Genomic DNA, 16,560 nt, shown 5'->3' on the forward strand with positions numbered 1-16,560 from the left:
CATGTGATGTTTTTAAGTAATCCGAGGACATCGTGATCAACATGTTTACACATGCCCAGCAGCAGGACATTTACCCATAATGCATCAGATACCTGAAAATACAACTCTCCACCAGCCCTATAGGCTTCATCTGTTCAAGTGCGTCACTGCTGTCATCACCACTAAAGCAGGACAAGAGGAAAACTCAGCCTGTAAATGTATCTTACAATGAATCAGTGGATGAGAGATTTATTTTCAATTAGGGCATATTTCCTTCTGGACAGTCCCAGCTTTGACAGGGCAGGCTCCTGTGTACTGCAGCAACAGTACCAGGGAATAATTAAGGCCAAACTGACAGATGAAAGCAGTTATGGGAGAGGGGAGAAAGGAGAGGGGAGACTGGAGAGACGGGTACTGGTTATAATGATGAGAAATGAGAAAAGAGAGAGGGGAGAGAGAAGAGAGAGGGAGGTACTGGTTATATTGGAGGGAGAGAAGGGGTAGGGGAAAGAGAAGAGAGCAGAGAGGAGACTCAGGTTCTCAGGGGGTTACTGGTTATAATGGGGTTTATTGCAGAAGAATCAGTGACGACAATTCACAAGAGAGGCTGGACACTAATGTTGTAGTCTCTGTTGATTTAAGTTATTGCCTGAGATACTGAGGCAGGAACAAAACTGATACAAGGTAATGCGGTGAACAGTCAGATGTTAGTGTATGAAAATAATAGAGTGTATAAAGAAGTGGGAGTGTGACGTCACCCACATTCAGCTCACGATGCTTGCAGTTATAGAAACGAATTTGGAGCTGAGTTCTACATTAGGAATAGGAACATTTAACACCAAAATGATGAAGCTCATTTAGCAGCAGTTACATAGAGAGGGGCAACACTTTTGTTAAATCAATTGGAGCCAGAGTTAATGGAGCCAGAAGCGCTCCCTTGTTCACTTCCTATTTGACACGTTTGAGCAGCTCTGCATTATTAGGCTGTCTGCAAAGCTCCGAAGCTTAAAATGCTCTGTTCATGAAGTGGTAGTCATGTTCAGTAGAGATTGGTAATTCCAGGGGCTGAAATCATCCAAATGATCATCAAGTGAAGGCGCATGGAGTTTAAAACGGTGGAGCACTTCCTGTATAACCACGTGACATCACAAGGTGGAACAGTGTTTTCTGTGTGAGAATCGAACTCGTTAAACACGTGTGAATAAAATAAAACACAAATCCTGGTAAACATAGATCAGAGCGTAATATGAGCAATGAATATTAAATGACCTCTTTTTAAAGGCTTTCTTAAGATGTATATTTTGTGTTTATTTTGCATTAAGATAAGTTCTAACCATATTTATACTACTACTACCCAAAATATCAAGTGCAGTTATAATTTGATTGTAAATTATAGTCTAATACTGCCCTCTAGTGGTCAAAACACTTCACTACAAACCAGCTCAAACGCATTTCCTGTTTCCCTTTTATTCGTGTGCACTGCACTTGTTCATATGTACATCCTGTAAACAGAACTGAAAGGAACACATTTTACACATTATTTTAGTAATACTTGAACAGCAGACAGGCAAACACATAACAGACAGTACAGAGGACCCTCCTAACTGGGATCCCCGCCCATACAATCGACTCACACCCTGGGACTACCTTATACTATAGAGGCTAACTTAGCAGTAAGATCAGAGAAAGAGAGGGGAGAGGAGGGGGCAGAGATTGTTAACATGGTCTTTCCTGGTTCATATTTCCATACAGTAACCAAACAATGTCAGTCAGAAAGACAATATGATGAAATGTATTGCTCTAAAAACGTAAATAAAGTGATAAAAGTTAAAACTGGGCCTCAAATATTGCAGCATTCTATAGGCTGATAATATTTAAAGGTGCACTGTAACTTTTCTGGTGGAGGTGTTCGCCAAAGGCTTTTCTCTGTGCAGATGTTATTGCTTTGTCTGGAATGTTTCACAGTATAACATTAAGTCTATCTATTTTTACAGAGACTAAACCAGACCAAGTTACAGGTCAGATCTGTGGAGCTCAAAGTCAGAATGCGTTTTTCTAAGCATTTTTTGAGCTTTAAAACCACCTGTAACTGAATAAATATAAGGTAGATCTGTTTAATGTCATACTGTGGAACATTCCAGGCAGAGCAATGACGTATCCATAGAAACGAGCAGCTAACAGACCCCTATCCAAAAAGTTACACAGTGCAATACATTTGAAATACACTATGTTCATTACTAGCCCTTCATGCCAGATTGATATGCATAGGTTTCAGTTTTCTGTTGTATGCAATTTTTTCCCTGACTTTTTTCCCCATTCAAAAGATAAAATATTTCATTTTAAATTGTTAATCACTATGGTAACGGTCCTAACAGTCATCATTCTGAAACCTACGGATATAAAAACACTGCTATGCTTAATATTAAATCATAATAAAATCAGACAGTCAGTTCGGTTAGTAATCCTACATTGTGAATTCAAGTCACTGGTCGCCATAACCTTATAACATTACATGATATTATTTGTGTTACTGATTTAAAAAAAAAAGATTTAAATTAATAATAAATAATAAACAAAGTGTCAGTGTAGTCGTGAGATATTGAAAAAAAAAAAAAACAACTACAATTGAAATGCCAGAAATTAAAAATACATGATAATCTCTTACAGCTTTCTTATAATATTTCGCAATTTACAAATGATTATTGCATTGATGATATGTTGAAAACATGTGAATAAATCTGTATTTTAGTGTTGGAAGCATTGTTATGATCACACATGACATTTCCACATTTCATTCAAGTACAGAAACTAAAAACAGTAGTTCAGATGCAGACAAAAATAAGTTAAAATAAATTAATTTCTGTCAAAGCTGTGATGTGCTTTCATAGAGTTGGTCACTTGTTATTATGTAGTTGTATACTGTGCTGTTTGGCTGCTAACTAAACATAAAGATAAACTCCAAAGAATGAATAACGCACAAGATAGGCCAAGTTGACAAATGCGTAAAGAGTTTATCATTAATATAAGTTGTAAGGCCTGAAAATTCAATGGTATTTTACTTCAGTTTGTATCAGAAAACATAGACTGTATATATAAATGGACATACAAAACCCTCTAGCTGTCACGTTCCAAATAGGAAATGAATGTGGTGAAGCTTCCGGCTCCATCGACTTGGCTCCAATTGACTGAAAAATTGTCACTCCTCTCTGTGTAACTGCTGCAGTGAGCCTTGTCATTTTAGTCTTAAAATCTTCATATTAACCCGCTCTACATGACCCTGGTGTTTTTATTGTATATATTTAATTTTCTTATTTCTTTTCTAAATTCTTATTCCTAAAATGGAACTCTGCTCCAAATTCTAACTGCAACCCTCGATGAGCTTCATTTGACTGGATCCGAACGCTGTGGGTGACATCGCACTTCTTTATACCGCCTATGCTTGAAGATAATCCCTAATTTGCAATTTAGTGTATATAATAAACCCTAGAAGTTATTTATTTTTTTACCAGAAGTACCACTCAGACACTGTCAAATGAGTTTTATCAGAATCTGACCCAATATTTTCCCTTAATTTTCTCATCATAGCCTATTTAAAGACGCCTAATACTACAATTTATTTGTAAGACACTTGCAATTCCATAAATGAATCTACATACTTTCAAACCCTTTATATAAAAATCCTTTTCAATGGATTTTATGTAATTATCTGGACAGGAACAGGAAATCTTGTTTGTTTGTTTCATTTGGACCTATCTTGCTGACAAAAAATATTACAAATGAAACGCCTATGACTGTTTTGATCACTGTTAAAAGCTATGGTTAACAACTCACTTCCTTAATTATGCATCACATGACCAAGGAATCCCAATATTCTCTGCTCTGATTGGTGGGTTCAAGTTTTGGGACACTGAAGGAGGAAAGTAGTTGTTGCACACATACCTACAGTACTTTAGAGCTATATATAGTCTTCAATATCAGTTTTTGTATCCACTTTAGCTGCTATTGTTTCCTTCTGTAGTCCACTGTAGTCCACTGTAGTCCAAGAGCCAGTTGGTTTGTAGCAGGGGAACATATAAAGGCAGATGTTTCAGGGTTGTGGCTGTAATGGATGAGACTTCTGGAGGAGGATCTCATCAGTAAAGAGGTTTCTGTCCTTGGCTTTCAAATTCCGACCAAGCGTCATTCAGTTCCATGAAAATCATCTTGGCATATTGTTCATAGGGCTGTCCTGTAGCCTGTTCAGAAGGAAAAATAAATACATGTTAGTATAATAGTATACACAGTAAATTGATGGTAAATGGTAATGGTAAATCTCATATATTTTTTATCAGCAATTATATGCACCTCTCCTCCCTCCATTCTTCATAAGATACATGATACATAACGATACTGCCCTAATTTCTCTTCTGCAGGGGGCAAACTCTTAACCAGGCTGGCACCACCAAGTGCCTCCGCTCAGTTTCATTTCTCTCCAGCAACTAGGTCAGGAATCAAAATACAATAGACGGTTTGCAAAAACCCGGAAGTGCAAGTTCGGGCACCAGCCAATCAGCCAAGAGCCATACATTTTGTGTGGTCAACGATTCCCGAGATCAAGGATATAAACCCAGAACAAAGAGAATGTTTGGGGAATTTCATCAAGGGGAAAGACGTTATTGCCCTTCTTCATACAGAATTTGGGTAAAGCTTTATATACCAGTTAGCCCTGTTAGAGGCACATTACATACATGACTCCCAAATAGCAGCGATTGGTTAAATGATAAAAAGTACCCACCTACCGTCGAGCGAACGAATTCTAACATTGCAAGGTCAGACGGTTTCTATGAAGTGAAACCGGCTGATGAATCAGGCTAGCAAACTCTGACCATGGCCAAGCTCTACCTGCTTTCATTAAATGGTGTGATAATAACCATTTGGATTTAAATGCGGCTTAAACCAAAGACATTGTTTTGGACTTTTGGAAAAAAGTGCATAATCCAATAGCAAGCTTTATCCACGGGGAAGCAGTAGAAATGGTGAACTCTTACAAGTACTTGGGGACTGTGTTTGATTCCTCCCTAAGGTTTGATAAGAACACTGAGCAAATGATCAAACGAGGGCAGCAGCGGGTTCACTCGATAAGGAAGCTCAGCTCTTTCAATGTGTCATCTAACATTTAAAATAAATTTTATCATTCTTTATCGAAAGTTTGCTGACTTTTTCTTTTATTTGTCAGTTTTATGGGTTATCTGTGAAAGATAAGAACAGTCTGGAGAAGATAGTAAAAGTGTGTGGTAGAATCAGTGGTGTTTAGATGGAGACATAGGGCACTCCAAAAGACTAAGGCCATACTGAGTCAGCCTAATCATGTACTGCTCTCACAGTGTGTGCAAATGCCCTCTGGGAGACGATATGTCACCTCACAACAAAGGACCAACCGTTACGCTAAATCTTTTATTCCTTCTGCCATAAAGCTTAAATGGAAAGTAAATTTGCTACTGTGTCCCTGATTTGCTGAGGTTTGAATGTATGGCGTGTGTTGTATGTATTCGATTTTCATTTTTATTTTATTTAATTATGGATTGTGCACGACCAGAGATGTGTGAACTGAATTGACCTTTGGGATTAATAAAGCTGTTGATTAATTGATTAATAAGGATGGGACAAAAGTGCCACAGCACTGCACACAATAAAAGGAAAATGATCTACATTTTTCCCCATGAAGGCAGCTGAACAAAAAGAGGAAAAAAAATAAAGTAGCATTACACATTTTTTGTATTTAAATCTAACTCAAATGCGTATCAAAGTTTGTCTTTCCTCTTTTCAACATTCAGTGATTACTCTGTGATTACTCTGTTGATCACATCTAAACCACTCAGTAATGTTATTGTAATGCATGATTTACTTCAAACTAATTGACTGAATGGTGGGTGAAACCAAACGTGTTTCTGTTTTCTGATTGGCTGGAGCCTCTATATTTATCAGGACATGTTTTTTATTTTTCATTTGCCAAGAGACCACAACCTTAAACTGGTAAGAAAAAAAAGGCTATTTTTATGGATTATTTGTATCAACACTAAATAACGTAAAATATTTAGTTTTAGCTCATCTTTTCTAATTTGTTATTTTCTTGTTACAGATGAAGATACTCTGAAGTTTGGATATCTGGACCAGTTTTTCTAGCATAATGTCTCCAAGCGCAATCCTTTCTTTACTCCTCAATATTTTGGTTAGTACCATAGCTGCACCGGGCAATACCGATGTTATAAATGACGTTAATATTTTTTTAACAATGGCCTGGCAAGTCGCTAACCACATCAGACCAAACTCCAGCTGCTACGTTTGCGGTCTGATGCCTTACACAGCCGCAGAAGGACTACCTCTTATGGGTTTACCAGCTTCGGACTGCGACACGTGTCATCTTCTCCACGTCCACGCTCCCCAGTCTTACTCCCACCCCGACTGCCCCAAAATGCCCAAAATGCGTCCGTTAAACTGCTCTTCCTCGTATAGCAACTGCAATAAGTGCGTGAAACCTCCTGAACCTGTTCCTATACAACTTTTGCCCAAACCGTTAAAATGGTGCCTTGAAAATAACGGCAAGACTGTAGTCGGCGAGTCTAACTGCGTACGGACTTTTAAATGGGACCCTGAACACAACACGAAGGATTTCCCCGTTGTGAATGCACCTCCAGATCAGTGTTTAGAAGAAGCTGGAGCGGAGCATCTTAGCAACCTAGTGCACAGAACAGCTACTTGCTCCATCTCCTCGCCCACTGGGATGTACTGGGTTTGTGGTAACCTGGCATACCCCTACCTTCCCATAGATTATAAAGGCAGATGCGGACTAGCGTATGTCGTCCCAGCCATGCGTATTGCACATAAACTCCCAGAAAAGCTGCAAAGAAAGAGAACAAAGCGAGGAACTTCGGATATTTTCGGAACGCATCACCAATCGTCGTTCAAAAATAGTCTCGGAGCGCTACTTCCGGTCTATGGGGTTATGTCAGCGCTGGATCAGATTTCGGACTTGTCTCACGCCATAGAGACGATTGCCAACGAAACAGGAAGGGCCCTACAGCTGATGTCGAGTGAACTAGCGTCGGTTAGGTTGCTCGCTTTGCAAAACAGAGCTGCTTTGGATTTTCTGTTGGCGGCACAAGGAGGGACTTGCGCCATCATCGGGCAAGAATGCTGCACGTTTGTTCCGGAGTATAACGCTACCATCAATGATATAGTGAATCATTTATATAAGACGGGTCAGTCCGTGCAGCAGAATACCTCTTCCTCCTTGTTTGATTGGCTGACTCCCACTTTTGGATCCTTCACTCATCACTTAGTGGAGGGTGTGATTATTTTGATCGTGGCCCTTGTGGTTTTATCCATGTTTGTATCATGTGTTAAGAAGTTCCTTTGCAATATTTCTTGACTTGCATTATGATTTGATTATGATTTTAAGAGATTTGGTACTGCTTTAATTGCTATAATGTTTGTGAAGTTCTTTCAAATAAAATATAAGGCACAAAATATAAGGTATTACTAACTGTCACTAAAATTATTGAGAACGACTGAGAAATGTAACAACACTCAAAGATTTTCCAAAATAAAACCACAAAGTATATTTTCCTTCACTGTGTATTTCTTTTTAAATCCTTTGATTCTCAGGTAATCAAGGCAATGCCCATAAGTGCTACATATTCAATGTAAACTGCAAAAGACAAAACTATAAATTGGACCATTATACATCATAATATAAAAGCTTGAAAAGGCATGTGTTGTTTCCTCACACGCTGACCTATATATAACTTTTAGCACATATCATCTTGCTTTGCACATTTGCACAAAATCCCTGAAACACAGTCCTCAGTTGCAGCTCGGTTCACTGATTAAGAGTAAACCTGACTCTGACATTAGTCTCACCTTGTCCGGGTGCACCACAAGCACGGCCTTTCTGTAGACCTTCTTGACCTGCTCTGGAGTGACCAGGTCGGCCATGCCCACAGGCTTCCAGCGCGTCTCCCCCTCCCACAGCACCGTGTGCATGGTGGACAGCAGAGCACGAATGTTACGCTCTTTGCCCTCAATCCAGTCCAAGATCTGACACACACAAGAGAGAAAAACACACACACAAGAGAGAAGGATTAATGAGAATTACTTTTTTCTTGGAACACACAGTAGCAAATGCTTTTTTTTTTTAACAAATGTTTTTTAGTTTTAAAGGGCAATACGATATACAACATACAATATCTTGTTTCTTTTAGAAAAAGGTACAAAAGGACAAAGAGGTATTGTAATAAATACCTTACCTTTAATAAAAAAAAACCCTGCACCTTTGCTTTACGATGCAGCGTGCATGTTTCTCACATTACTACATAAAGGTATAGATATAGAATTCTTTTAAAATGTTAAACTTTTTTGACTCTAAAAAATCACAGATTTATAAGGACCACTTTTCTAATTCTAATGCAAAAAACAGTTACTTCTACAATAGATCTCTCTCTACAGATAACAAAGCCCATACAGTATTAGAACTGTGTTTTGTTAATGAGAACTGCTGCAGCTTTCCAACCATAAATGGTACTCTGAACTAGCTTCAGATTAAAGCCTCATACTGTACCTTTATTTTCTCCGGGTCCATCTCTTTGGCCATCTCCTCCTTCCTCATCTCTGCTATTGTCCTGGGGCCCTTCTTCTCTTTGGTCCCTGCGAAGCCCTGTCCAGACAGCAGGTCATCAAAGTTGGCTTCAGACACTTTGGGCTTCGCACCTGGAGAAACAGACAAACAATAAAGAGATCTCAATGTGTGTTTTTAGTCCCACAGACCTGGTAATAATCAGTCCACTTAATGAATGTAAGTCAATAATTTGCCAATAAAAAGCTTTTCTTATATCATATTCTAAAACAGAATAAGATGTCAGTCTGCACTAAAGTTGTATTTCCCAAATTGATTTTATCAATGTATATACACTGGTATTTTTAAAAATTTTAAATTAAAGTATTTTTAGGAAATTGTAGTAGGACACTTGTGCATGTGTGCTCTATGTTACCTTTCTAATATTTAACATAGTGTGCCTTTAAAGTAAGTTAAAAGATGACATCACAGCATTTAACTGAGACAGGGGCACTCAAAAATGACTACTTCTGATATGCAGATTTGGGGTTTGATAAATACAGCAAGTTTGTGTAGCTGGACTTGAAAAATTCTTAGGTTTAATATTTGTGAATTTCTAATTTGTAAATTTCTCATGACCTGATGCTCATGCTCACCCATGTTAGCCTGTGCTTTGCCCGCTGCACTGGGCGACCCTCCACCCATGAACACGTTGTAGTTGGGTCTGTTTTGTGGCGAGGTGTGGGGCATGGAGGCGTGGCTTGGACTGGGTTTAGGCTGGGGGGCAGTGCCTGCTGCTTGTGGCTGCCATCCAGTCCCTGCTCCGGCTCCTCCGCCTCCGGGCTGCCAGGACGGAAACCCTGCTCCTGTGTGAGGCTGCCAGGCTCCGGTGTGCTGTGGTGAGGGAGGGGGGCGCGACGGAGAGCCCATGGGGGGGAAGGACGGGGTGGAGCCGGTGGGGGTGGTGGGTTTACTGGAAAAGCCTGATCCTCCTGAAGTGGAGAAAGTTAGTTACAGGCATTTCGAAAAAGTTATAGCTGAGTATGAAGTTTAAGTTTAAACATACACTGTGTAACTTTTTTGGTGGACCAGACTTGCCTGTCTGAGTTTTGCCTCGATTATTCCACAATATGCAAATAAACTTGGTAATCACAATGAAGACAGGTTAATAGATATACAGAGAAGCAAGCCTGTATGGTAAGAATTCACATTTTTTTTAAGGTATTTGCGAGCTATAAATCTACCTGTAACTGGACAAATGCAAGGGAGATATCTTAAATCTCCAACTGTGGAATAATACAGGCAAAGAATAACATCTCTATGGAGACAAGCGAAGAGCCGACCCTCCACCTTAGAAGTTACAGAATGCACTTTTATGATATACTTTAACGTCCCTATATTTGTCTTCTGCAACTTGCCGACTGTAACCTGAAGACTGTAAGTGTCAGAGCAGGGATCTTAATGTTTTTCCTCCAGTAAGCTATCTTTACAAAACAAAAATGCCAGAGAAATACTCCTTTTATTGAGTATATATAAGCGCCATGGCAAGTCTTCAGATGCCTATAAAACAGAAACCCTGATCCATTTACTCGTGCACAAAGTTAGGAATCGAAGTGAAACGTAAATCCTGAGCTATAGGTTGGAGACAACTGTGTTAAACAAAAACAGAATAACAAACACTGTAATGTGTGTGTGTGTTGTGCTGTGTTGTGTTTTTGCGGTATGTGCCAAACGATAAATAAATAAAATAAAAGTAAATAAAAGTCTAAAGTCTAAATTAAAATAAATAAACTGTGCACTGATCATATTGGTCAAGCTTAGAACATCATATCAACACAGCGGGTTCTTCAATATGTCCTTCATGATGCACAACACAACAAGTTACTTAAAGGTGCATTGTGTAACTTTTCTGGTGAAGGATACATCAAATGCTGTTCTTCATGTTATTACTTTGGAATGTTTCAAAATATGGCATTAAACCTTTCTATCTTCATGGAGACCAAACCAGAGTAAGTTACAGGTCAGATCTGTGGAAAGGAAACCCTGCTCACAGTCAGAATACCTGCTTTTCTATGTATTTTTGTGCAATAAAACCTAAAATAAAACCTAAAAAGTCTGTTTAATGTCATATTGTTAAACAATCTAAGCAAAGCAATGACATCTACATACAAACAAGCTGAAAAGTTACACAGTGCACCTTTAAACTTTCCGTGGAAGCATCACTCGGGCTTGGGCAGACAATACTACAGCATGTATGTCAATGCAATGTGTTGACCGTTCAAGTCCCCCTGGCCTTTTTAATAACCTTCTCCTGAGTAAGACATCCATATGGCATCAATATTCTATGGACTACCTGTAAAACTTCTACAACGGTAAGCAAACTGTCAGACCCAAGGACACATCTTCAGATCATGAGCAAGATTTGGTCAGGACAACCTCAGCTGAAGGATTTTACTTATTCTGCATGCAGGGCAGTGTTTGTCTGACCGCCAGTGCCCTGTACATTCTGTTCGGCTGCAGAAAGGTCTGGAATGAGTGACAATTGACGGTCCAATCACGCTAATAGGCTCTGTGCACTGCAGCATCCTAGATAGCTCACTGTGTTTCAAAACTAACTTTTGAAACACACAGTATACTTTTATTATAGGGTGACCAGATGTACCTATTTACCCAGGACAGTCTCAGTGTTGAGCCCTGTGTCCCCTGTCCCAGCACATTTATACAAACCAGTGACTGTCCCAGTGTTATAGAAAAAATGTCCCAGTGTGTCCCTATTTTTGACCAATTTGATTAAAACCAGGAATTAGGAAACTAAGATTAAACCAGGACTACATTAGGTCTAAACCAGGACTAAAACAGGATTATCACAATTTTTGACTAATCAGATCCCCGGCAATAGTAAAGGGGAGCAGAAATTGTCATTTCTTTTACCAAAATACACAAAACCGTGTTTGTTGTGAATTACCATAAAGCAAAAAATAAATACATTAAAATAAAAAAATTGAAGTTTCTATGATTATGGCTCTTTTCACAAATTTATTTTTACCAGCCATCCCAACCAGGGTGTGTCCCAGTTTGGAATTCTGAAAATCTGGTCACCCTATTTTATTAAAATTGTAAAACATCAAATAAACAACCTATTGAAACTATATTCAAATAAATACTACTTCAGTTTGTGGTGTTGTTTTAATATGTATTAGGGCTCAAAATTTGCATTAGCGGTAGCACTGAGACACAAACATCTCTCTCTCTAGTCTCCTCCGTTGAAGTATTAGTTTTATTTGTGTATTTTTTAGCGTGCTGTCATTGACGTCCACCCATAGCTCTCTTTTCACCGCCTTATCTTCAAAAATTATTCATTTTAGCATGACTCAGCAAAAATCACACATAAATAAAATTGGACAGGGAGTAGTGACGCTAAGGCTGCCGGGCGCTATTGTGCACAGAGCCTATTCTAAATCTCCTCTTGAGTATTCTTGAACTTCTTTTACCTCAGATACATATGAGTTCAGTGCTTTGCTTGTCGACTCTGCCCACACATCTGTAAAGTATTGTAAAAGTGTGTGGTTTTTTGCTGACCAGGCAAAGGTGGTGGGGAAACAGAAGAAAGGTGCAAACTCCACACAGAAAGGCCCCATGCCACCCCGGAGCTGAACATGGGACCTCTTTGCTTATGGTGTTCTTGATGAGAAAGCACAAGCTACATCACTACACTATTTTTTTAATGTAGAATAATACACTGGATTTATATAGTGGCTTTCAATACACCCAAATCACTTGTGTATTGAATAATATCGTACCCAGGTTGCCGATGTCAGCGAAAGGGTCCAGAGTATTGGGCTTGTTCTGGTGGGTGGGGGTGCTGTGGACGGAGCTGGTGGGGCTGGTGGTGGCTGACCGGCTGCCCATGCCAAATCCTCCTCCTGAAGAAGTGAAAATAAGAACAGAGTCAAGAAATCAAACTACGACAAATACATTCTGGTCCTGTGTAAAGTTAAATATATTTTGGACAGATGCTAGATCAACAATTGGACAAATGATCTGTATCACTCATATTACTGTAATAATACTGTACTGTATTACTCAAAATGTGATGATACTTTACATGAGGGATATTACCTGATTTACTAAACAATGCCAGATACTTATTCAAAAAATCTATGTATGTATGCATCTGAGTGATATGTTTCATGCAAATGTTAAATTCCTTGGCGACTGTACTTAATTTTGTTCTAATACTGTGCAAAATATTCCATAAAAGAGAGACAACCACAAATGTTTTCAGATAAAGGTACTCTAATAGTTTATCATGTAACATAGAACCAGTGTTTTTTTTGTTTTTTTTTCTTTTTATTACAATACTGTTTGACTGCTTTATTATTACAATAAAGCAGTATAATCACATAAAAAACAAATATAAAGAAAAGAGACCAGAGATAGCAGAGGGAGATGACAAATATTTCAAACATTCCAAAAATACAGATTTAACCATCGGTGGTCCCTCTAATATATCCTAGTCTAATTTAAAACAAGCTGATAATAAATTGGTATGAAAAATTATACGTTTTGCATGTTATATTATTAAAAACATATAGAGGTAAGTTTAATCTTTAATACAATATAAATAGGCCTATAAAAGCACCTAGGAAAGTGAGGAATTACACAGATATAAGACCACATGGTAATTTAAAACAAAATACAGTATTTTTTAGTCTATAAATCGCTCCGGAGTATAAGTCGCACCAGCCAAAAAATGCGTAATGAAAAAGAAAAAAACATATATAAGTTGCTCAGTTCCAATTAGAATTATTCCGGCCTTTCTGAATTCCGACAGGATGGTTTTGGTGTGTCACTGAAGTCCAGGCTTTGTTGATCCATCCAGTGACTTCCAGGAAAGTTGCACCATGCAACTTTCCTGGAAGTCACTGGACCACCCATACCATTAAAAAGTGCGCCTTATTGTCCGAAAAATATGGTGCTGTTATTTAATGTTGAAAATCACAATCTATTGTCTATAAAGAGTGTTTTTTGTTATCATTGTGGCATCAGAATCTGTATTAAGTATCAAGTCACTGCTTAGTATTGAAATCAAGTTTGAAATTAGAATATCCTGGCAACACTATGTGGAGCTATATAACGGAGTACCTGTGCTTGTAGTGGCAGGTCTGTTCCAGTCCCAGCCCCCCATGGCGTTCTGCTGCTGTATGTTGACTGTGGGGGTGGTGGGGGGGACCGGAGAACTGCGGCCTATTCAAAAATCAAAAAGTAGGTCACTGAAGGAGCACATTGTGAATGACAAAACCCTCTTAGTCCAATCACATGACAGCTCGGCCTGCCATGAGAGGAGATGGAGAGAAGCTGAGCCATGCGAAAAATGCAAGATGGATTTAAGAGCGCATGATGTAACTTTTATGGTACAAGATCTACCATGTGTTTGTCTCTATGGAGTTACCATTGTCTTGCCTGGAATGTTCCACAGTATGGCATTAAAATGAGCTATCTTGCATATTCAATTACAGGTGTCAGAATGAATTTTGTCCATGTATTTCCAGATAATTAAAAGTGCGTATGTTGTTGTCTCTCCACAAATGTGACCTGTAACTTGGCCTGGTTGCAACCCTGCTTGTCTCGATGAACCTAGACATGTTTAATGCCATACTCTGAAACATTCTAGAGATTTTATTTTTCAAGAAAATGGGAAAAAGTTATATTTATAATGTGAAAATTTTAAAGAGAACATTTTAAGTGTATGTTTCTTACCATGTTTTGTGTCTATGTATGATCTACTGTGGACTGTAATAATGACTTGGTTTGACATTTCGCATGCAAGCTTAGATCACAGAGTTCAAAATGCACCAGGCCATATGCGCAAAGCCAGTTTCTCCTCAAGCATCAACGCACAAAGATACACAAAACAGAATATTTGCAGAGCCATGCCTTCTCACACACTAAAATACCGGCCCTTTCCTACTGTATATGCTTTTAATAACAGGTTGCATTCACATGAGATCATAAAATTCCAGCTTGCCTATAGTTTAAAGTGAAGCAGGGTCAGAATTATATGCTAGAATAATATGCTGTTTGCAGACTTGTTGTTATGTTTAATATCACTGTAATTACCAGGCCTATTCATGTGAAACAAACACTGAAGTCCAATGCGTTCCCTGACAGCCACAATGAACTATTCCTAAGTAGACAGGCAAGATTTTTAGCAGTTGAAAGGACTTAAATGGCCCACGTTACGCAACATTGACTCTTGTGAGCTTTAAGTTATGTTATAATGCTGTCACTTAATCAAAAAACATACCTGGAGTTGTGTTTTGTTTCATTCACATGTGTTTGAGGAATCCTGGATTATGAAATAAATAAATAAAAATATGACTCAAGGTATGTTTGTGATGAGGAAACAACATTATAAGAAAATAGAGTAATATGGGCACTTTAAAGTCAGAAGTTTAATAGCAAATTTGTGAACCCAATATATGACAAAAAAATGTAAGGTTCAACATTTGTGGTTTTCCTTGTCATATTTTTATATCAAGTGAATTACCCATAGAGAAACATTATATAGGCAACTGTCCTCTATCTGAAATATAACACAATTTAACACTGTTATGAAAGGAACCTATTGACAATATGTATGGAGCTCAACAGTTCCACCCATTTCGAAGTCCATTCTGGTTCTGGAAATAAATTTTCTATTAATTTTTCCCACAGACTTTTCAAAACAAGTCCATGAGCTAACCTATATGCATAACATGGTTGTTTTAAGTCCAAAAAGCACGATTAAAGGTGCATTGTGTAACTTTTCTGGTGGAAGGCTCGTCACCTGCTTGTTCCACAGTATGACATTAAAAAGCTCCATCACACATTTATTCAACTACAGGTGGTTTTATGGCTAAAAATAACAGCCACTCTGACTGTGAGCGGGGTCACCTCTCCACAGATCTGTCCTGTAACTTGGTCTGGTTTGGTCTCCATGAAAATAGAAAAGTTTAATACCATACTGTGAAACATTCCAGACAATGCAATAACATCTCCATAGAGAAAAGCATTTGATGGATCCTCCACTAGAAAACTTACACAACGCACCTTTAAAGGCACATAACCAGCTATGTGCTAATTAAAATCCATAATGAGGTTGTTTGAAGACCAAAAAGTTTGAGAAATATATTTTAAATGAAATTGTAGATTTTGTGGTTATTACCTAGCTCATTGGCCCTGAGCAAGCTTTCAAACTTTAAATATTACCATATATTTGTTTGGAAAGTCTATGATAAAAATGAATGGGAAATGTACTTTGAGAACCATGGCTGGGTAGTCACTGTTGAGCTCCACTGCACATATAAATGCAGTCTATAAATAAAAAAAAAAAGTAAAGATAAATAAAATCTTGAGCAGTACAGAGCAGCGTAGCATGCCTTACCCTGACCTGGGGGCTGCAGGGTGGGCGACGGAGAGCGAGCAGCATGCAGAAAGGGGTCAGGCTGCCCCATGTTACCTGGTCCTAAGAGAGAGCCCATCATGTCCTGAGGCTTCGGCATGGGTCCCGCTCCAAACGGGTCAAACGCTGAAGAGAAAGAAGAAGTGTGCACTGTTAGGTAATGTTTTGTTGTTCAGTGTTTGCCCGACCAGCCAGTCCCTCCTACATTCTGTTCAAATGCAATTAAAAGTGTCTGGCACCGGACCACAGAGCATGAAAACCCACCGTCCTAACTTGGGACAGTCCATATCTGCCAATTTGTTTGTGGGAATGGGACAACATAATATGAAAATCCCCCTTCCAAACTTGAGACGATCCAACCACGGTCACTAATCTCTTTCTCAAAAATTCTTTATATCATTCAAAACAAAAAATATAACTTATTTTAGCTTGGTGCTTTGATTGTTGCTTCTATAAAAAAAAAATAAAAATCATTTTTTACGTATAAGTAGCCATGTTTGTTTTTGACATCAGTGGAGCATGCACCTCTCTGATTAGTTAACTCGCC

At 38.6% G+C, this 16,560-nt stretch overlaps 1 protein-coding gene across 1 annotated transcript in view; it reads right to left on the reverse strand.

The window, feature by feature from the left end:
- Nucleotides 1-962: 962 nt before the first annotated feature.
- Nucleotides 963-16,560, reverse strand: part of dnajc6 (DnaJ (Hsp40) homolog, subfamily C, member 6) — a 58,161-nt gene continuing 42,563 nt past the window's right edge. The window contains exons 12-18 of the mRNA XM_055165312.1: nucleotides 15,996-16,139; nucleotides 13,715-13,816; nucleotides 12,370-12,492; nucleotides 9,226-9,561; nucleotides 8,576-8,724; nucleotides 7,879-8,055; nucleotides 963-4,214 (exon numbers count right to left, since the gene is read on the reverse strand). Of these exons, the coding sequence (XP_055021287.1) occupies nucleotides 4,113-4,214; nucleotides 7,879-8,055; nucleotides 8,576-8,724; nucleotides 9,226-9,561; nucleotides 12,370-12,492; nucleotides 13,715-13,816; nucleotides 15,996-16,139 (1,133 nt within the window). The 3' untranslated portion in view covers nucleotides 963-4,112. The remainder of the gene's footprint in view (nucleotides 4,215-7,878; nucleotides 8,056-8,575; nucleotides 8,725-9,225; nucleotides 9,562-12,369; nucleotides 12,493-13,714; nucleotides 13,817-15,995; nucleotides 16,140-16,560) is intronic.

This window comes from Boleophthalmus pectinirostris, unplaced genomic scaffold, assembly GCF_026225935.1.
Source record: "Boleophthalmus pectinirostris isolate CB_2022bp ecotype Guang Dong unplaced genomic scaffold, ASM2622593v1 HiC_scaffold_7, whole genome shotgun sequence".
Classification (NCBI taxonomy): domain Eukaryota; kingdom Metazoa; phylum Chordata; class Actinopteri; order Gobiiformes; family Gobiidae; genus Boleophthalmus; species Boleophthalmus pectinirostris.